Below are 20,968 nucleotides of genomic sequence, written 5' to 3' on the forward strand. Positions count from 1 at the left end.
GAAAACCATCTCCTCAAGAGAAAGAATGTCTATTTGGGGTCCTTTCCTCTCTCATATCAGCGGAATCCCCAGCAGCCAAGAAAAGAGCCTGGCAGAGCCCTGGGAAGGAGACAGCATCCGGCTTCGGTGCCCCAGGGAGCACACCGGGAAAGGTGAAGTGAGGTGGGAAGCAGCAGAGGGCCAGGGGGCCAACTAGGAAATTCTGGTTTCTCTCCTGGCTCACAGAACTCGGTCCAGCTGGAGCAGCCGCCTCACTCCCTGGACGGGGCTGCAGCAGTGACCAACGTCCCTGGCCAGAACAGCTCAAACCCGGGCAGCAGTGCCTGCTCCCCCCGGGGCCCTCCCCCGGCCCCCGGCCAGGAAGAGCAGACACCACGTCTGGGCCTGGAACTAGACAGTCCCCCACCTCTGCAGCACGCACGGTTTAGTCTGGGTTCCCTCCATCCCCTGTAGCTGCTCGAGCCCCCTTCCCAAGACCTGCCCCTGCCCCCACACCTTCACACAGTCTCCCTCTGTGCTGTATCGCACCGGCCTCTTTCCTGGCGATTGGCTCCGGCCAACTTCTGCTAAGGCTCCAGAGGAGGCTCTTTCTTCACAGAGCTGGATGGGGGAGGGACTGGGGGGCTGTCGTTCTGAATCTCCAGGTGGGAGCCCCGGGGCCAGGTACTCCGGGAAGCGGCTAGAAGGCTAGAAGATAGGCCTGGGCACCTCCCCAAACTTGGCCATGCTTGCCAGTTTCCAAGGTTTGGATTGCAGATACCATCGCGAGCTCCCCCTGCGCCCTCCTCCCGGCCCCCTGCCCAAGGTCCCAACGCGGAGCCCCCCTAACTCTCCCCCGCTGCTCCTTTCTACCGCTTTCCCTCCTCCCTCCCAAGTCTTTTCCGTCCACGGTCTAGGGCTCCGGCCTGTGCCTCTGCAAACACCCCCCGCCCCTCCAAACTGGGCAGAACTCCGAGGGAGGGGCCGGAGGCCCCCCTTCCCGTCTGTGGTCGGAGGGGGCAGCGCCGCTGCCCTGCGTTGGGGGGAGGAAAGGAGAGGTCTCTGCGCCCCGCCCGATCAGGCCACTCGGCACACTAGGGGTAGGGAGCGGGAAGAGGGCTAGCAGAGAGGGGGGTCCGGCCCAGGCAGGTGCGGGCTCTGGCTGGGCCCAGGCCGGCTCCGGGGGCGGGGTCTCAGGTTACAGCCCCGCGGGGGGCTGGGGGCGGCCCGCGGTTTGGGCGAGTTCGCCAGCCTCGAGAGGGGCCGGACGCATATAACGGGCTCCGCGGAGGCTAGGAGACGCAGAGCGCTGCTGGGCTGCCGGGTCTCCTGCCTCCTCCTCCTGCTCCAAGGGCCTCCTGCATGAGGGCGCGGTAGAGACCCGGACCCACGCCGTGCTCCTGCCGCCTCGCTGCGCTCCGCTCGGGCCGGCTCCGCCAGGCCCCGCGGTGAGCCATGATCCGCCTTGGGGCTCCCCAGACGCTGGTGCTGCTGACGCTGCTCGTCGCCGCTGTCCTTCGGTGTCACGGCCAGGATGTCCGTAAGTCGCCCGGTGCCCTTGCCTGCCACCCTTCTGTGCCGTCCCTTCGCACCCTCCCCCGGCCCTCTCCTGCTCTGGAGCCGGCGGTCCCGGCTAGAGTGGCTCCCGGGGTCGTAACGCGTAGACACGGGCGCATGATGCGTAGGGGCTGACCTAGCGGAGTTCCGCAAATAAGAGGCTCTGTCAGAGCGTCGTCGGATGCAGGTCGCAGTTGGAGGCGTTTGTAGGTCTCTACGTTGAGCAGGAATTTGAAACGTGCCAAGTGTTGGGTCGAGATGCTTGCGCACAGATTTAAGCGCTCTCTTTTCCACCAGCCTTGATAATCAGGCAGGCGCACATGCACACAACTCAATTCCCGAAGCACTCGGAGTTCAGCAAAACAGGTCGTGGCTCATCGATCTTAGGAGCAGTTGGGAAGGGCTCTAGCGAAGGAAGGAGCAAGCGCCAAAGGGTTGACCTCGCCGTCGCGTCCAGGGGTTTGTGGCTGGAGGGCTCGAAGGGGAGTTAGACAAAGGAGATGCTTTGAATCTGGTGGGATGAAATCTGAGGCCACAAAAGAGAGGTTTCCGAGAGGCGCTCTGAGATCTCAGCGCCTCTCGAAGTTTCTTCCCCCTCCCGGCTGGTGCAGGAGCAAGGTGCAGCCCTCGTTCTCATCTCGGCTTTCCCCCTGCCTCTAACGGGTACAGAAACTCCTCGTAGGAGAGGCCATCTGAAAGGCGATAACATTCCAACCAGACCGTGCTTTTCAAACGCCCCAGAAAATAGCGCCCCCTCCCCGCCATTTCCCCCTCCAAACCCCGGAGGAACTACAATGAGTTACTTACTCTTCTAAATTTCTGGAACTCACCGGGCTAGGCTGCGGGGGGTGGGGGGGGTGGGTGTGGGTGTGTGTGTGTGTGTGTGTGTGTGTGTGTGTGTGTGTGGAGGGGGCACGGTTTGGGCCAATTGCTATAACAATTTCAGCCGAATATAGTTAGAGATGGCAGATTTACAGTCTAGTCCAAAGGCGGTTCGGATCTCACCTTTCCATCGTCTCCTTTGGTAAAGTCTCACTGTCTGGGATTACATTCAGGACAAACGAAGCCTGGAAAGTGTATTAGGTAGCGAGGATTTTTCTCCCCACGTGTTTGGGCACGTTTCCGATGGCTAGGATTCCAGCCCTGTCTTTGTATGTTACAGATTGTAAATCAATCGCAGAGGAAAACTGTTCGGGGAGGCAGGATGGAGGTGGCGGAGGGGGGCGGGGGGATCAAAATCCCTCTGCCGACGAGGCTCTATTTGGTCTCTCCTGCCACCAGGCTGTCTCCAGAGACGGTTTGGAGGGCTCTGGGCCCAGGAGGACTTTCCGTTCATTAGAGCGGCAGACCCAGGCAGGGGCAGGATTGGAGCCCGCGGCGCAGCCGCAGGGAACCCGGGGCAGGAGGTTCTGGCCAGGTCGTCCGGTGCTGCGCTCAACTGGAGGCGCGCTCCCGGGCACTTGATGGAATACGATGTGTCTGTCTATAAGTGTTTCCGGCTCAGACTGGCTATAGTTTTGTCTTCAGTTTCCCTGTACACTATCAAAGCTGTTTTCTTGACTGACCTCTGCTCAGTGCACAGTGAAATTAGCTAAGTGACTTTAAAATAATTCCCAAATCCTCCATCTGTTATTAGAGGCGCTCACTTAAGTGGCAGAGCGCTCTCACCGCCGCAACTTTTCCGGGAGTGAGTGAATTCCAGTTTCTTGGGCCCAAGTCGCTCCCCCTCCTCCTCCCCGGGAGGAGTGCATCGGGGCGGTTGACTTTGTTCCCAGGCGCATCCCAGCCTCGTAACCCCCTCCCCTGGGTCGGTGGACCCAAAGAAGTGACGTGGGGAAAGGCACAGTCTGCGTGGACGTCAGGAATGTTAGAAACCTAGAGCCCGGGCACTCCCCTCCTCCCCATCTGTCCACGACTTTGAGAAACTTGTTGGAGGCGGCGTCTTTGACCCACATCTGCATTTCACAGCCCTCGCCTGCGAAAGTGCCCCTCGGCTGAGCGGAGAGACCTCAATCCTCCTTTGTGAGGCTTGTTTGCGTTGGGGGATTGGCAGCGATGGCTTCCAGATGGGGCTGAAATGCTGCCCGTATTTATTTAAACTGGTTCCTTACGGAGACCTGTGAATCGGGCTCTGTGTGCGCTCGAGAAAAGCCCCATTCATGAGAGGCAAGGTCCGGTGGGTTCCCCCGGACTCCCTGACCCCCCTCTCCACAATGCCCCCCTGTGCCCGCCCGCCGCCACCTCCCGGGCTCCAGCCCTCGCGCAAAGCGGCGGCGAAGCAAAAACAGTTCCCCGAAAGAGGTAACTTTTTAATTGGCCTGCCACAAAGGAGCACTTATACCGCGCTGCGGTAATGAAGGGAACCGGATCAGGCGCGCCGGGATGCTATCGGCCGCGGTTTCGAACAGCAATTATGGTGGTGCTGGCTCCTCCGTCCACACCTAAGGGATCCGGTTACGGGGCTGGCTCCTTTCTGGGGCAGTCATTTAATCCCACTTTTCACCCTCCCAGTGTCTGTGGGTGAGCGGTGTCCAGAACTGCTGCCAGAAGTCACCCAGCGGCTCCCACGTCCCGCGCTGCCTGGCCCCGCCCCCGCGCTTCCCTGGGCCTCCCTTCCTAGAGAAATCCGGTGCACCCCCTTATCCAGAGCTTTCCTTTTTCACCCTGGGCCCTTTAGGGTGAAGGTTGGCTTTTCCTAGGTGCGGACGGGAGACCATTGACCTCTCCCCCTTCCCCTTCCCCACCGCCTGATTTCTACGGTTCCTGCTATTCTAGCCGTGGGCGGGTCCCCGCAACTTCTGTGCTTACCCTGGACCCCCCCCCCCCCCCGGGATTATCTTGCCAAAAGGCCCAGAGGATTTCTTCTGGTGGCAAAGAAAAAAAAAAAAGGAAAGTTTAGATTTTAAGAGTCTCCTTAAAGAGCAGGCAGGAGGCAGGCCCATTTCTTTCTCCGCCCACCTGGTTTGCGGCGCTTTCCTATTTATTCATTCTCTGCAGCTGCCATTGCTTTGGGGATTTTAATGAGAAAAACAGCGCTGGGCGCTCCCTAGCACGTGGTGCGGGCTCTTCAGCCCTTGGCGCTCTCGGGAGCGCTCTTGTCAGCACAGGTTTCGGTTGCAGGGTGAGTTCCAGACGTCAGGGCGCTGGTGGAGAGGGACTAGTCCGTGCTGTTCTCGGTCTTCATTCTTGGAGGAGGCCAAGCCGGACTGGCTAATCTTAGCCCAGGTCAGGCATTCAAAGTCCCCTGCGCCCTCCCTGCCCCCCACATTGAGGTGCTGTCTTCTGATGAAGGTAGGGGTCTCTCCAGGGAGGGCTACAGCTGGAGGCCAGCAGAAGGGAGCCCCTACACCCTTCTTGTCTCCCAAGGCATTTTGTTCACCTGCTGGGGTCCCAAGTGCATTGTTTGAATCTGCCTATCCTCCTCCCCCAGTTGGCCCTAATTCTCATACAATTTAAGTCATGGGATGTGATCCTGTTTCTAACTGCTCCTCCTTTAACCCCACCCCCCACCCCCCCATATAGCCACTTTTGGAGTCTGGCTGTTTATAGATTCTAATACTTGTGGGTAGAATTTTCTACATGCCTCCTGCATTTTCGCTGTCAGTTGTATTTAGCAAATCCAGTAGTTCCTAGAGAAAGGCAGAAAAAAGGCCTCTGTTCCTGTGCTGGGGCTGGGGGGTGGGGGTCTCTCCGTTTTCTCCTCTTCTCTGTATAGTCCCTGAGTTCCCATTCAGAGTCTTGCCTGCCGCCCCCCCCCCCCCTTGGGTCTGCCCCAGGCCAGATGGGAAGAGAATATGCTACAGTAGCACCCCACCTCCACCTTCACTGTTGGGGCAACGTTTTCATTGGCCAATAGATAGCATAGTGCAAGGTGCACAGTAAACATATATTGACTACAGGGAAGATTGAATGGTGTCTTAGAAAAATAATATTCGTTCTTTACGTTCGGATGGCCGGAGCCCACATCCTTCAGCATTCCAATGATGTCAAGTTGACTGCAACCTTTCTCTTTTTCTCTTCCGGCTCCCCACCCCCTCCTTCCCTTCACTCTCTGCTTCCCCTACCATCCCTTGGTGCAGAGAAGGCTGGCAGCTGTGTGCAGGACGGGCAGAGGTATAATGATAAGGATGTGTGGAAGCCCGAGCCCTGCCGGATCTGTGTCTGTGACACTGGGACTGTCCTCTGCGACGACATAATCTGTGAAGACATGAAAGACTGCCTCAGCCCTGAGACCCCCTTCGGAGAGTGCTGCCCCATCTGCTCAACTGACCTCGCCACTGCCAGTGGTCGTAATTTATTTATTTCCTGTTCCACATAAATAAATTACTTGCAGGTGCAGCAAACCTCCCATGGATGTGGGTCATCTCTGCGCAGCAGAGGGGCTGGTTATCCATGGGACCCCAGCAGCTGAAGCTGGAAAGGAAAGGCCACTTCTTGCCTGCAGGTTGAAACTGAATGAGCCTGAGTCACTAGAGGGGTCCTCAAAACCTACAAAAAATACACTTCCAAGATATGGAAGGACAGATGTGACTCCACGAAAGTATCCTTCTGGGATCATCTCTGATCACTAGAGCCGCAATGGAGATCCCATATTCTGCGGGCCAGCCCCCAGACCCATTCCTCTATTACCCACACCTTGTCTTCTCTGCGGAAGACCTCTAATGGTCTTCAGTGGGGGGAAAACCTCTGCTGGCTAGTGGGGAGAGAGGGCGGGCTCCCTCTTTGAAATATGGAACGTTGGTGGCAGTTTTCTTTTGTCTTTATCTCTTTCGTAGTTAACTGCCAATTAAGAAGCGAGTTAATAGGAAAAGGAGGAGCTGGGCTCTGGGAGATGGGGCTGGGCTGGAGCCCTACAGGCTTGTGCTCTGGTGGGTTTACTTACTCCCAGCCAGAACCAGTGCTGGTGGAGGTCACGTGCACGTCACCCCTCCCCAGCACTTGAACACATGCCCCATCTTCCTGGAGGGTGGGGGACAGGCAATGCCTGTCTCTTGGGTGGCCCTCACTGTCCCCTCCCTACTCAAATAAGAGAAGAAAGTAGAAAGGGAAGCAAGGAGTTGCCTTTCCTTTACACTTCACCAACACTGGCAAGCTGCTTTTCTGGTCTAGATTTCCAGATCCTTGCTGAGGCCCCTGTGAGGGAAGTGTGAGGGCCTCACTGCTTTGAAGCAGGAGGGGATCACTGGTTTGGGTGGCACTGGCTTCCATGCTCTCTCTCTAACTCCTTTTTCCTGCTGTGTTTTTGTGCTCACTTCAAGGAGACCCAGCTTAACGTAAGACACTTCTAACTATCTAACCCTTCTTCCGGGAAGGCTTGGGGTACGGGAAGGGCTTCCTACCCCACGAGGAAAGAAGAGACTGGACCTTCTGCCAGCTTCTGATGCTTCCTTTCTTGGTGCTTATTAGATTTTGAGCTGCTCATTTTCTCTTCAGATGCCCTGCTCCACTCTTTTGCATGCTGATTGCTTTCTCAATAACAAAGTCTGGGTCCTTTCCATTCCTCATGGGACCTCAGCATCCCCAGGACCCCCGTGACCCTAACATCCCAACAGGGGGACAGGAAGCTGCCTCCTTCCCGGGTTGTGTCCTTGTCTTTGTTTAATCCATTAGTGTTTGAGTGACAAGAACTTGTGCTCACCCAGCTAACAAATGTTTTCCATTCTTCTCTATTTTTTCCCACTTGCAGGGCAACCAGGACCAAAGGTAAGGGTTTTTTTTTCTTTTTCTTTTTAGTGTTTGTTTATTTTTGAGGGAGGAGGGGCAGAGAGAGAGGGAGAAGCAGGCTCCAGGCTCTGAGCTGTCAGCACAGAGCCTGACGAGGGGCTCCAACTTGCAAACTGTGAGATCATGATCTGAGCTGGAGTCGGATGCTGAACCGACTGAGCCACTGAGGCGCCTCTCTTTTGTTTTTTTGTTTCTTATTTTGCTTTTTTCAGGAGACATGTTGTGTGTACCCCGCCTGTGATTCCGTAGGCCACAACAGAGCTCACTTTTGGGGGGACCTCAATGCTTGGGCTGCAGGGCAGGGTTTTGTGCGGGGGGCTTAGTGGGCTTGTGTGGCTCCATCCTCACAATGTATCTTGTTTCAGGGACAGAAAGGAGAACCCGGTGACATCAAGGATGTAAGTACACATTATCCTCACACTGGTTGCCTCTACTGCCTCACACCGGGGTCAGCTCCTTGGACGCCCTCTAACTTGCCATCCTGTGGGTCTCTCTCTCTCTCTCTCTCTGACACACAGATCGTAGGACCCAAAGGACCTCCTGGGCCTCAGGTAAGAAAGGGAGAAATCCTTTCTTCCATCTCTTCCTCAAGTCACTGCTCTGTGGGCTCCTGGCCATGCTGTTGGCTCAATGTTCTCTTCACCTTCAGGGACCTGTAGGTGAACAAGGACCCAGAGGGGATCGTGGTGACAAAGGTGAAAAAGTGAGTAGAGAAAAGCTGCCCAACTCCTGTGGACCCCCGAGGTCCTCTGAGCATCCCCCCCACCCCCTCCCATGTGCGTGACCACCTCCTCGGGGACAGCCCGTGGCCAGGGGGTTCTTGCGTAAACCCTGCTTCACACAGGTGCCCTTTTCTTTTTCTGCCAAGGGTGCCCCTGGACCACGTGGCAGAGATGGAGAGCCTGGGACCCCTGGAAACCCCGGCCCCCCTGGTCCTCCTGGCCCCCCTGGCCCCCCTGGCCTTGGCGGAGTAAGTATCCTCAAGTCTCCTTCCTGCAGCTGCCCCTCCAGAAGAATGTGGCTTCTAAATTGCCACTCACGCTTCCCTGGCTGGCTCCCAGGCCTGCCAGCAGTGTGTACACAGCCTGTCCGTGGGCTTCTCCCTGGGCCTGTAATTTGGTGGAATCACATATTAGGCATCAGACTGTGGCGCTAAGGGATGACTTTTTTCACTCACTGGGTTTCTGCAAAGAGAGTCTTCAGTTACCTGGCTCCCGGGCGTCTGTCCGGTGCGGTTGGTGCTTGGGCGTGGCTGGGGGCTGAGGGAGAGGATGACTGGGCACTCGTAGTTCCCTGGAAGAAGAGAGACCACTGTCCTTGGAAGACATTTAATCGTGGCCCTTGCCAAGTACATTCCAAGCGAGTATTCATTCTCATGAAAGAGCCCCACTGAGCGAAGGTGTGTGACTCAAGTCATTTTTGGAATTAAGCCAGTCAACAAATGATATTACTGTCCAGTTTTTGCAGGTTTGCCATTTTGATGTTTGCTGGGTTTTAAATTCTTAAGCGGCTTGCAGCTGCCTGCTACCTTCCTTGCTGAGAAACTTTAAGGTTGTTCATTTCAGTCTTTTGCTGGGCGTGAAAGATCCAGACAAAAAATTTTAAACCTTTAGAAATGATGTTTGAGTTATATTTCTCAATGTATGTCAAGCGACATATTTAACATTATAGAATTTAAAATAGAATTCTGTAAAATGCAAGTAACCGATGCTTCTCCAAATAGTATTTCATCTTCCAGGGAGATGATTGTGCACCACTGTCCTCTAATAACCCATTTCCAGGACGATTTTTCAGGAATCATTGGTAATTCTATCCAGTGCTAGGTTAGTTTCCAGCAATTAGAGTTTATCTAAAATAAAAGGCTTTTTCCTGTCCCGATGTATAGCTTACCTAGTCGAGAAGGAACAACACGGGGCCCCACCAGCTCCTGATGTGGTTGGGTTTCTTTGCAGAACTTCGCTGCCCAGATGGCTGGAGGGTTTGACGAGAAGGCCGGTGGCGCCCAGATGGGAGTGATGCAAGGGCCGATGGTGAGAAAAGACACCTGGTTGGGTTTTTTTTTTCCCCAGCCCAAATGGCAGGAGGTGGCCCTTAGCAGAGCCAGAGAATCTGACAACCCCACTTTACACATAATTGCTTAGAGCAGCTCTTCTCCCCCGGGTTATGTAACCTCCCAAGCGTTAGCCCAAAGCATTTGGTTTTTAATGGTGATGGATGCCAGTTTCAATGATGCGCCGGAGTGACCAAGGAGAATGAGGACGGAGAGACACATATAGGCTGGGCTGTTGGAAGGCTGGTTGCTGTTGCTCTTGGAAAGAGAACTGAAGAACACAGACAGCAGCCACTGTTCTCCAGCATCCACAAGACTTCAGCAGGAAATCTCAGCCCTGCAGCTCTGACTTGGCACATGCTAAATGAAACTCAGACTTTAGTAAACATGGCTGTGGGCCAGGAGAGAGCAAGGCCGGCTTCTCTATCCAAATGGTGCCTATAAATAAATAGATTGTCGCGTGGGGAGCGGGAAATGAGAGGGAGCGGCCACTGGACGCCCCCTGCCCACAGAGTAACTTTTTGTCCTTTGTCTGGGTCGTTGGCTGGGAGGAGGTGGCACATGGGAGGCGGTTGGCGAGGCACTTCCAGTAAACCTCCTCCTTTTCTCTTCCAACACAGGGCCCCATGGGACCTCGAGGGCCTCCAGGCCCTGCTGGTGCTCCTGTAAGTATTGGGTCTTTCCTCTCTGTGGTGGCGCAGATGCTTTCAAGCTCTCAAGTGTCAGTTTGTAGGGCCAACCTGGTGTCCTCCTGTTACTTTTTAGGGACCTCAAGGATTTCAAGGCAACCCTGGAGAACCTGGGGAACCCGGTGTCTCGGTGAGTTACCAGCGCCAGATCCTGCCCTCCTGGGGAGCCTCCAGTGATGTACCACCCCGCCCCCTGCACTGTCCCCTCCCTGGCTCTCCCTAGAGCCTTCCCAGGGAAGGGCCCTGAGGACATCTAGATGCCACTTCTTAGCTCTGTGGGATCTCTGACAGAGAACCACTGGGAGCAAGGACCACTCTGTCATAACAGTCCCCTCTCCGGGCTGCCCCTGGCCTGTGCTGCCTGCCACCTTCCAGTTCAGTCGACTCTGCACTCCTGCTCTCTCTAAGCACAAAGTGGGCTTCTCCCCTCCACCCCATCTTTCTTCCTTATGGGGGAACTAGATTCCAGAGGCAACACTCTGGAAGTTTTGTCCACTGATTAAGTATTGCCTCCCTCCAGCCATTTCTTAGACTCCTTCACTTCATTTGTAGGGTCCCATGGGTCCCCGCGGTCCTCCTGGCCCCCCTGGAAAGCCTGGCGATGATGTGAGTACACCTGACTAGTCAGATGAATGGATGCCTCCTTTGAAAGGGCCCGGAGGGGATGTCTGTGGTGGGGCAGTGAGGCAGAAGTGCCCTTGTCTTAGTCTGGGGCAGGGGGAAGTGTCCTTGGGGGCAGGACTGGTCAGTTGGAGCCTTGAACCCTGTCTGCTGTCTACATTCCCACTTGCAAGTGCCCAGGGACTGCCTTGGAGCCACTGGGAAGGAAAATAATTAAAACATCGTTAGCTCCAGGAAAGGAACAAGAGAAGGGAAAGTGAAAACACAAGGGGACCGATTTAGAGAAGGAAAAACAAAGGAAGACAATCAGCAGCCCAGCATTATCTTACTTGTAAATAAGTTAGGAAAAGCGCAGCCTGAGTCAGGATGTCTGCAAAGGATGCAAACCGAGTGGAGGGAGAAGAGTTGGCTCTCTGAGCTATTCTTATGAATCGCATTAGACAGTAAAAGTCTCTCAGGGTAAGGCAGCGCTGAGCCAGCCTGCTGAGCCTAGGAGGGGAGAGGGAAAGGCTCCCTGGGGCAGCTGCGGGCTGGAGGGTTGGAGAAGTTTGCCCAGCTGTCCGGAAGAATGTATTGTGACCCAGGAAAGGCATTCAAAGTGGGATCTCAAGGAGGTGAGGGGGATGGGCAGGCAGGTAGGCAAAAGGGATAGAAGACCAGAGGAGGGATGTGCTCTGGATAGTGCCAACTGTGCTAACTTGTCTTCTGGGGAAGCTGAGGTCCATCTCTTTCCCTTCAGGGTGAAGCTGGAAAGCCTGGAAAGTCTGGTGAAAGAGGCCCTCCTGGCCCTCAGGTAAAGCCCTCCCTGCCTTTCCCAGCCCCAGACCTCATTCTGAGTCTCCCTCCTTTGCAGCCAAGGTGGTGGCCTCACACCCAGCACATCCAGTTCAGTTAGCACACTTCTAAAGCAGAATTCCAGCAGCCCCAACATACGTGAGATGTTTAGGGTCCTAACACAGGCCCAAGGGGTGGGGTGGCTGGACAGCTGTTGCTTACACCCATTTTTCCATAATATGGGGGAAGCACCGTGAGGGGGGCTTGGGACCCACAGAAAGAGCTGTCCAAGTGCTGGGCTCCTGACCGCCCCGCTAGCCTGAGGGAGCTGGCTGGGAGATGCTCGGGCAGTACAGGGCCACCTTTCCTTGGCCCTTCCTCCCTGTGCCTTCAACATCTCCTCTTTGGACTGCAGGGTGCTCGTGGCTTCCCGGGAACCCCAGGCCTCCCTGGTGTCAAGGGTCACAGAGTAAGTATCACAGATGTGGGTGTTGGGAGGAGGGAATTGCCCCGGGGAGAGAAAATCATTTGGGGGCAGGAATCTTCTTCTAAAAATGTGTTTGAACATTTTCTCTTGTCCCCTAGGGCTACCCAGGTCTAGATGGTGCTAAGGGAGAAGCTGGTGCTCCAGGTGTGAAGGTAAGGACCGAGAAGCACGTGGGGATGGGGGACGGAGGGAGACGATGAGGAGCCTTTCTTTCCAGTCAAGGAGATGCTGTTGCATCATGGAGTTCGGATGTCAGAACAGCTTTGGTTGGGAATGCCCAGTTCTACATCCTGATGGATGAGCAGCAGGCCTGGAGAGCTCGGGGGATTGTTTGTTGCAGAACTGAAGTTTGGGGGTCTCGGTTGTAGCTGAGTGGACCAGAGCTTTCAGCTTCTTCCTTGGGAGTTTTGTGGGGGCTGTGGGGTCCTGCTCACTGACACTGTGCTCTTTTTTTTCCAGGGTGAGAGTGGTTCACCGGGTGAGAATGGTTCTCCAGGCCCAATGGTGAGTATGACTCTCCCCCTGCTCCCCGAGGGCCTCCAGACGCTCTTCACACATCTCCTCAAACCCAGCAGATGGGTCTGTTACAGACACCCCTGCTCCCTTTGTGCAGAGTACATACTCGGTTTTGTAGATTTGATCTGGTTAGGATCAGATCAAAAAGCTAAATTTATCAGTTAGATGATTTGTTCCAGGTTTCACCAATGTTTCCTTGAAATAGCCTGTGAACACACTTGAGATGTATGGATATTTTAAAGTTCTGTTTATTCTCCACGTCTTGGGGTGTTCATCTATTGCACAAAGCAAGACACACCTGTGAAAAGACTCCCAATAGTAACGACAGGCACGCGTGTGTGCTCTTCCTGGGCAGAATGAATCTTTGATGTGGTATGAGAAGTCCTAGATGAGTCGGGAAGGCAGGATCAGGGGCACCCACAGCTTTGCCTCCTGGGCAGATGCCTGCTCCCTGCTCTCGTGTCTGGGAAGGACGTGCGGAGAGTCATTAAGCCAACTCATGCGTATGTTGTCCTGCTGTGTGTTCCAGGGTCCCCGCGGCCTGCCTGGTGAGAGAGGACGGACTGGCCCCGCTGGGGCTGCGGTGAGTAATGATAAGGCCAAAAGCCACCGTTTGGCCGGCCCTTTAGAGATTACAAGGCACTTTCACATAGGGCTGTTTTGCTTGACACTCAAAATGACCCCAGGAGGCACAGAGAGTACTGTCATTCTGTGAGGATTCACTCTGAGTGACCCCGTCGCGAATCCCCAGGTGGGTCTGCACAGTTGAAGGACAGCGGTGGGGGGCTGGGTGGTGAAGGCAGGACCCTCTCTTAACCAGGCTGGATTATTCAGATAACCCCTTCACAGTGCCCCCCGCCATCCACTGCCAGTCAGTCCAGGTTGAATTTATGAACAGATTTACAGTGCTGTGCTGCTTTTTATTCCTTCTGGCTTTTGAGATGATGCCCTATTAAAGCATAACAGTCTAGCATCAGTTCATGGGGCCTTTATACTTGACATTGCTGCCGCTGCCGCTGGTGATCCTGTGATACCCCAGTGGCCATCATCCCACAGCCACTTCCTTGGGTTAATACCTTATATGGTTTGTTTCATCTAATCTTCCCTAAGATCCTGTGAAGCAGATTCTATTCTTCTCCCCATTTTAGAGAAGAAGAAACTGAGGCACAGAAAGGTTAAAGAGCTTAAGACCAAGCTCTGCAGCCTCCGACTCTGGTGGCCTCTTGTTGACGTGGGAAGTGAAGGGCACGGGGATTTGCAGGGGATTTGCGGTCGGCGGAGGGTGCAGGTGTTTATTTCTGATCCCTCAGCAATAGAGAGCCCTTGTAGGTGCTTGGTCAGGCGAGTGATGTGATGAAAGCCGTGTTTAAGAAAGATTATGCTTTCTGTTGAGCTCATACCCCAGCCACCCAGGCTCTGAGGCCCCTCCTCACAGGTCGTTGCAGGGCTGGCCAAAGTAAATCAGCTTCACTCCCTCTGCTGCTTGCCGCATAATGTATCTGTTTGGCAGAAATTTCCCTCCAAAGCAGATCAGTGAAACAACAGGCAACCCTGAGGCCCACTTGTCCCCCAGAGCTGCTGAGGTGCCCTGTCCCAGGGCACTTTGTGTGTGAGGGGATTAGAGAGTGCTGGGGCTACCAAGAAACACTGCTATTTTTGCACATTATTAGGACCTGGCTTGTGGCTTTTGGGCCGGGCTTGGAGCCGTGGTGGCCGCACCCTGTCAGGGGCAGAGACGAGCTGCATCCCTGTTCTTCCTCCTCCCCCTTGGGCACAGCAGGCCCTGCTCCTTGCTCCTCCCCGCTGGTTCCCATCCCCACAATAGTCAGGCTGGCAGGCTGTCCATAGGCTTTGGCATAGAAAGTTGACAACGTCACACAGTTCCAAGTGCAGGCCTGGTGTCAAGGCTGGGCCCGGGACTGGTCTGGGCTGGGCTCTGCCTGCTGTGGTCACGTGCCCCCTTGGGTCAAACTGTGCCCTCTCCTAGCCCTGCTGCAGGGAGAGCCATGGATGCCAGCACAGGCCTCATGGGCCATGCTGCGCCCTGGGCCTCTCCTCTAGCCAACCCCTGGAGGGAGGGGTGCTCCAGAGCTTCCCCAAGCAGCCGGCCTGGCCCAGAATGGGCTCTGGCCAATGCCGAGGCTTTACCTTCCCTCTGACATTTTTTTCCTGTCAAGTCTCCTCTTGTGCTCCTGTTTAATGCCAATCTGGAACATCTCAGTCAGGAGAAATGGATTGTAGCCAGGAAGAAGATTTGAGTCTTTTTAAAAATATGAGCTCCCCTTAAAGCATCCTCCTTTAGCACCCTAGAAGAGGCAGAGGCAGGCAGACGGGGCTCAGCTTGGGAAAGGCCGCCTTCTGGCCTGTTCCAAGCCCCTGCCAAGGACCAGGTGCCAGGCCTAGCCTGATGCTTCCTAGAGTTTAGGTAAAAAACTGGGCCCTGAGGGGCTTTGACAGAGAAACTGGGGGGGCGGTGCTTACCACAAACCTGGGGGGAAGTCCCTCAAAATTAGTCCTAGAGAGAGAACTGGCAGCCCTATATTTCTGTATAAAGGACTCTCAGGGGCAAGAGCTCCAATGTGGTCCTCAGGCTATGCCCAGGGCTCTGTCCCCAGTGCAGCATCTATGTTTCCTTAGAAATAGGTTGTCTGGAGTTGAAGGGGTGTGGTGGAGCCCAGAGGCCTCCTGGACTTAACCAAGGGGAGGCCTTAACCAAGGAGGTTAACCAAGATCCCAGAAGTGTCTCCCCGCCGGGAGCAGGTGGGAGGAATTGTGTTAGGTTTGCTGCTTCGCTGTTTCATTTTCCTTTGGCCTAATTCACTGAGTCTTTAAATGATAACTTGGCCTTGGTGTTGGAGATATTTGGGGTCTAAATGGAAGTTTAAGAAATGATGGAAGAGCTAGGAAATCACCCAAGCTTTGTTATGCCTGCTGCTACCCACAACACAGAGGGGTTCCGGGGCTGCTCCTGGGGGCCTGCCCTGTGCCCATCCCTGGCCAGCCCCCCACTCAGCCCTGGGGCTCCTGGGGCTCCTGGGGCCCAGCGCTGCCCACGTGTTCTGTGCGGGGAGACTGTGGGCCGGGAGGGCCTAGCCTGTTGGTCAGGCGCCTCTCACCATGGCCGCTTCCTTCTCCCCCGCTTATAGGGTGCCCGGGGCAACGACGGTCAGCCAGGCCCTGCTGGGCCTCCGGTAAGTGCCCGGTGTCTGTGGCAAATGCCTTTCAGCAGTCCAGTGGGGTTGGCAGTGTTTCTTCAGTGCAACCAGGGCAGTGTTGGGCCTTCTTGGGCAAAGGGAGAGGAGTCCGTATTACCCTAGTGTGTCGATAACAAGCTTTGAAGCAACGGCTCGTTTTTCTCAGCCATCCTTTCAGCAGGTTTTTGAGGAAGGATGGAGAGGGAGGTAAAAGGACCATCTGCTTCTCACCACGTCTGTAGTTAAACCGGGCTTTGTCTCCTGAAGCCAGGCTCAGGCAGTGGGGGCGGTTTTTGTCCAGGGACGTTGAGCCATGATGGATGTGGTGCAAAATCGGGACAAACGTGGGAAGGAGTGTGAGGGTGGCTCACTTTGGGGGGGATGCACAAACACTGCCCGGACACAGCATTCCCCTCTCCTCCTCCTTCCTCCAGGGTCCCGTGGGTCCTGCTGGCGGTCCTGGCTTCCCTGGTGCTCCCGGTGCCAAGGTACGTGCCCTGCAGGTGGAGTCGGGGACCCCCCCCAATCCCCACTGACTGCCCCCTGGACAGTCCCCACTTCCCTTCTGAGGAGCCCGCCCCACCCCACCCACTGTTGCTCTCCATGGAGGCAAGGAAGAGCCGGGGGTTCAGTTACCGGCTGGAAGGGAACGTGAGATGGAATGATTAAAAGCTGGAGGTACAGTTACAGTTACAGCTTCAGACTGGGGAAAAGGGAGAAAAAGATGGGGAGGCACTGGAGATCTGGGAGGGAGCAGAAGACCAGGAACTGAAGGGAAGCAAACTCTAGACCTGGAAGAGAGCTGGAGGAAGTGGGCACAGAGATGGCTCCAAGCTTCCCTCTTGCCCCTATCTCATCGGTGGGGGGCGGGGTGCTGGCTCTTCCAGGCAGTGTTAACAGAGTTCTTCCAAGGATTAATAGAGGCCAGCGGGAGGCCGGCCAGTTCAGGGAAAGGCCCCTGTGGCCCAAGAAGGATTCCAGGCGCATGTTCCCTGGGAATTCTCTCCCGGGGCAGCCAGGAGATGAATAAGGAGCCTCCATGTGGTCACTGGCATCAGGTTGCCTTTCCCCTCCTGGGGGTTTCCATGGCAACCAGACAGTGTCTGAGGCCCTGGGAGCTGGGTGAAGGAGACCCATTGTGAAGAGGGACAGCGGAAGGTGAGGGGGCCTGACCTTTAGAAAATAATAATTACAAGAGTGAAGCAGGAATGTTCTGAGAAGAAACCTGAGGAGGCTCTGCCCTGCCTCCAGGTCAGCAATCCTCCCCAGGGGACTCGGCCGGCTGGAGAGCCCAGATCGCAGCCAGTTCTAACTTTCAGGAAAAAAATGAAAGTAAAAGCACAGGCCGTTTTGGGCAGGGGGCGGTGCAGGGCCTGCCAGAAGCTGAGGATTGGACTGGTCAGAGCAGGGGCAAGTGGAGTGGGGCGCTTGTCCTGGCTTGCTTTCACCCTGGCTCTCTGGTGGGCTTCAGACAGGCCTGGGCCAGAGCCTGGGAGTGGCGGTGTTCGCACATGGGCCAGGCACAAGTGGAATGGTACCCTGAGCCCAGATGTCCAAGGGCCTCCCTTTCCCCAGTGAAGGAAGAGGTGGAGAGGGGGAGCTAAAGGCTGCCCACCCTGGTTGCCCATCTACCAGCCTGCACCACCCAGAGTGGGCAGGACCCCCCAGCATTGGCCTTCTTGAGGCTCAGTGCTGTGGCACAGAGGTGTGCATTTGCTGTGGGGGGTTATGGTGCAGAGGGGAGACGGAGAGCAGAGGACGTGTGGGGGGAGGCATCAAGTTGGCCCCGGGGGCCCTGTGGGGAATGCGCCCATGTAAGCGCACAGTGGGTTACGTGGGTAACTCCACTTTCTGTCCCTGAGCTGTCGCTGGCCCGTGAGAGGGCTTTTCCCTGTCTTCTCCTAACTGCACCCCTCTCTGTCTCTATCCAGGGTGAAGCTGGCCCCACTGGTGCTCGCGGTCCTGAAGGCGCTCAAGGTCCTCGTGGTGAACCTGGTACTCCTGGGTCCCCTGGACCGGCTGGTGCCTCTGTAAGTGCAGCTTCCCTTTGGCCTGAAGCGCCTGGGGTCTGTGGCCCTGGGTGCTCTTGACTCTGTTTACCTCTGAGAGATGTGGAGCCCATTTGGAGCCCCACCAACCAAACCTTCGTTTAGGCCCAGCACCTGCTCCCTGATCTCTAGGGGCAGGTCTCCCTCCACCCTCATCCTGTCCTTGAGACACTCAGCAGGACCATGCATGGGACAGCCAGCTGCTGGCCCAGCCCCTGGACCTGTGGTCTGGGAGGGCAGAGAGGTGGCTGAGGTTTATTCTTTGCTACTTATTTTATAATGACACCATCTCTTTTCTCAGGGTAACCCCGGAACGGATGGAATTCCTGGAGCCAAAGGATCTGCTGTGAGTGCTGCCCTTGGACTTGGCTCCTCCAGGTGGGGTCAGTCCCTCCTTGCCCTCTCTCCTGATGCCCCTCTCTTCTACTCATGCTGACAGGGTGCTCCAGGCATTGCTGGTGCTCCCGGATTCCCTGGGCCCCGTGGTCCACCTGGCCCTCAAGGTGCAACTGGTCCTCTGGGCCCAAAAGGTCAGACGGTAAGACCCAGAGTGAACCCCAAGTCCCACTGATACTATCGGAGTCAAACCCCACCATCCCTCCTTCCTGTGGTCACACCAGTTGTTGGGGGTCGGAGGCCACACCTTTAAGGGTTTTTGGAGGTGGGGGCAAGGCCCCTGGAGAGAACCCAGTGTGAGAACCTGCCTCTGTCTTTTCTCAAGGGTGAACCTGGCATTGCTGGCTTCAAAGGTGAACAAGGTCCCAAGGGAGAGCCTGTGAGTATCTGCCCACCAGCTCTCGGGCCCAAGGCCATCCCTCAGCCCATTGCCCTACTCCTCGGTAGCCCTGTCCCCTCATCTGGGACCTCTCAAGCTGTGCCTGGAGGAGGGGATAGATAAGGGTTGAGAGGCTAATGCAGCTTCAGCTCCCATCTTTGTCCCATTTGAACAGTTGCAGCTTTATACCCTCTCTCTTCCCACTGGGCCACTTCTGCTTTTCATGGGTTGGTCCTCTATGGCCCCTCTTCCTCAAATCCCCCAGCCCTGAAATAATAGCCAAGGCCACTTCCACCACATGCCAGGTCAGTGGTTGACCGGGGACCAGGTGAAGACTCACCCTATTTCTCTTTTGTGCTGGTTCTCAGGGCCCTGCTGGCCCCCAAGGAGCCCCTGGTCCTGCTGGTGAAGAAGGCAAAAGAGGTGCCCGTGGAGAGCCTGGTGGTGCCGGGCCTGTTGGTCCCCCTGGAGAAAGAGTAAGTGGGCTCTTACTCTAGGAGTAAGTGGACTCCTAGTCTCCACTTTCTATCGGGTGTGACCTGAACATGGAAGTTGAGTCTTTGTGGCTCTGTGTTCTTGTCAAGTCCTGTGGTCTGAGTATTAGATTTCTTTCTCTCTTCTCCACTCACCACCATGGGGACAGGGAGCCTTAATTTGTACCCCATGCCTCCAGGAGGGCATGAAATGGTTGGAGCTATTCCCCAAGTCAGGCCCAAGTTACTCTCTCGGAATCTTGCTGGCCATGGCTACAGCCCCCCAGAAACTGTGGGTTGGTGGGATTGATCCCCTGAAGCCTGGCTGGGCTCCCTGGAGTCACGGTTGGCTCGGGGGCCATTTCCACTCACCGCCTGCCCTCCTACTTCTTCCTAGGGTGCTCCCGGCAACCGTGGCTTCCCAGGTCAAGATGGTCTGGCAGGTCCAAAGGTGAGTGGGGGAGGAGGGGCTTGGGGTCCCTGCATGTCTGGTCAAATGGCCTCCTGCTGATTCCTGTCTCCCCTTGTCTAGGGAGCCCCTGGAGAACGAGGGCCCAGTGGCCTTGCTGGCCCCAAGGGTGCCAACGGTGATCCTGGCCGTCCTGGAGAGCCTGGCCTTCCTGGAGCTCGGGTAAGTAGCACAGCCGCTTTTGCCCTTGACTTTCGACTATGATCGGAATCTTCATGCCCTTCCCCACCTGCTCCCTCCAGCCCTGTGTTGAGGATTGGGAGGAGCGGGGGCCTGTCCTGACACCCACCCTCCCTCTCTCTCCTGAACAAAGGGTCTCACTGGACGCCCTGGTGATGCTGGTCCTCAAGGCAAAGTTGGTCCTTCTGTAAGTCTACCATTTGGGGTTGCTGGGGGGTAGTTGAGGGGATATCCTTGGGGAGACAGGTAGGAAGAAAGACAGGAGTCTGGGTGGGGGGGCAGCCTGTGAATTTCGAGAATGGGGGAGGGATGCAGATGGTAGGCACTGGGGCCAGGTGTGGGGCTCTGAAAACGCCACCCCGTTGTGCATCGGGCCTTTCCTTGGTGGGAGACGACCATCTGGTGTGCACTGTTAGAGGCACACTTCTAATTTAAGCAGCACCTGGTTGCTGACAGGGTCCAGACGTGCGATGTGGGCTGCTGGTTGAAACCTTAGTCGATCCCATGTGCTGTGTGTCTGGTCGTTGCCTTGCCCTGTGCCTGCTGCATAGTAGGCACTTAGTAGGTGGTGGATGGACGGCTGTGGTAAGAGTGCCTACATTCTGAGAATGGTGTTCTCTCTTCCAGGGAGCCCCTGGTGAAGATGGCCGCCCTGGACCTCCAGGTCCTCAGGGTGCTCGCGGGCAGCCTGGTGTCATGGGTTTCCCTGGCCCCAAAGGTGCCAATGTAAGTAATAAGCTGCCCTTCCATTTCCTTCCACATGTTGCCACCTACCTCCTTGCCCCCTGGGGAAAGGACTGGCTCCTAAATAGTGTTAACCCAAAGGCAGGTCTGAGTGGGATCTCAGGTGCCATGGGCAGCTGGGGCCACCATGTCCTGCAGGAGTGCATATTATCTGGGGAAACCCAGGGCTCCTTAGAGCTTCAAGACATCTCATCCGTGACACTGTTCCATGGGACAGTGCTGTCACACCTCTGAGCATAAGAGAAGGTGCTGATACTTGGCTTGAGCTTTCGCTGTCCATCAGGCTGTAGCCCCAAGCCCCAGTCTCCACCGCCTGCTCTATGCCCCTCTGCCACCAAAACCCTCCCTTCATGGTCCTGCACTCTTTCCTGCAGGGCGAGCCTGGCAAGGCTGGTGAGAAGGGACTTCCCGGTGCCCCTGGACTGAGAGTAAGTACCCTGTCTCACTACCCATGCGTTGGTGCTGGCTGGACACTTTCAAGGGGAGAGGCATCCCGTGGCATGCTCCTGGGGTCCCTAGTTAGCATGGAGTCCATGCTCCTCTGGACCCTTTGGGAGTGCTCACAAGACCTCTAGCTGCTATTGGTCAGTAGCCGGGGAAATGGGGAAGACTGGGAAAGACTGGGAAAAGGAGAGGCTCAGGAAAGGAAGGGGGGAGAAATGGAGTTCAGGCTGGGGGGTCATGGAGG

General features: G+C 55.9%; 1 protein-coding gene across 1 annotated transcript in view; it reads left to right on the forward strand.

Annotated features, from left to right (window-relative positions):
• The first annotated feature begins 1,365 nt into the window (after positions 1–1,365).
• Positions 1,366–20,968, forward strand: part of COL2A1 (collagen type II alpha 1 chain) — a 30,154-nt gene continuing 10,551 nt past the window's right edge. The window contains exons 1-28 of the mRNA XM_029953991.1: positions 1,366–1,519; positions 5,616–5,822; positions 7,223–7,239; positions 7,626–7,658; positions 7,779–7,811; positions 7,910–7,963; positions 8,129–8,230; positions 9,213–9,290; positions 9,931–9,975; positions 10,076–10,129; positions 10,552–10,605; positions 11,360–11,413; positions 11,810–11,863; positions 11,980–12,033; positions 12,341–12,385; positions 12,927–12,980; positions 15,544–15,588; positions 16,026–16,079; positions 17,523–17,621; positions 17,941–17,985; positions 18,079–18,177; positions 18,361–18,414; positions 18,783–18,890; positions 19,285–19,338; positions 19,420–19,518; positions 19,670–19,723; positions 20,164–20,262; positions 20,655–20,708. Coding sequence (XP_029809851.1) covers positions 1,435–1,519; positions 5,616–5,822; positions 7,223–7,239; positions 7,626–7,658; positions 7,779–7,811; positions 7,910–7,963; positions 8,129–8,230; positions 9,213–9,290; positions 9,931–9,975; positions 10,076–10,129; positions 10,552–10,605; positions 11,360–11,413; positions 11,810–11,863; positions 11,980–12,033; positions 12,341–12,385; positions 12,927–12,980; positions 15,544–15,588; positions 16,026–16,079; positions 17,523–17,621; positions 17,941–17,985; positions 18,079–18,177; positions 18,361–18,414; positions 18,783–18,890; positions 19,285–19,338; positions 19,420–19,518; positions 19,670–19,723; positions 20,164–20,262; positions 20,655–20,708 — 1,887 coding nt within the window. The 5' untranslated portion in view covers positions 1,366–1,434. The remainder of the gene's footprint in view (positions 1,520–5,615; positions 5,823–7,222; positions 7,240–7,625; positions 7,659–7,778; positions 7,812–7,909; positions 7,964–8,128; positions 8,231–9,212; positions 9,291–9,930; positions 9,976–10,075; positions 10,130–10,551; positions 10,606–11,359; positions 11,414–11,809; positions 11,864–11,979; positions 12,034–12,340; positions 12,386–12,926; positions 12,981–15,543; positions 15,589–16,025; positions 16,080–17,522; positions 17,622–17,940; positions 17,986–18,078; positions 18,178–18,360; positions 18,415–18,782; positions 18,891–19,284; positions 19,339–19,419; positions 19,519–19,669; positions 19,724–20,163; positions 20,263–20,654; positions 20,709–20,968) is intronic.

Source organism: Suricata suricatta, chromosome 10 (genome assembly GCF_006229205.1).
Source record: "Suricata suricatta isolate VVHF042 chromosome 10, meerkat_22Aug2017_6uvM2_HiC, whole genome shotgun sequence".
NCBI lineage: Eukaryota > Metazoa > Chordata > Mammalia > Carnivora > Herpestidae > Suricata > Suricata suricatta.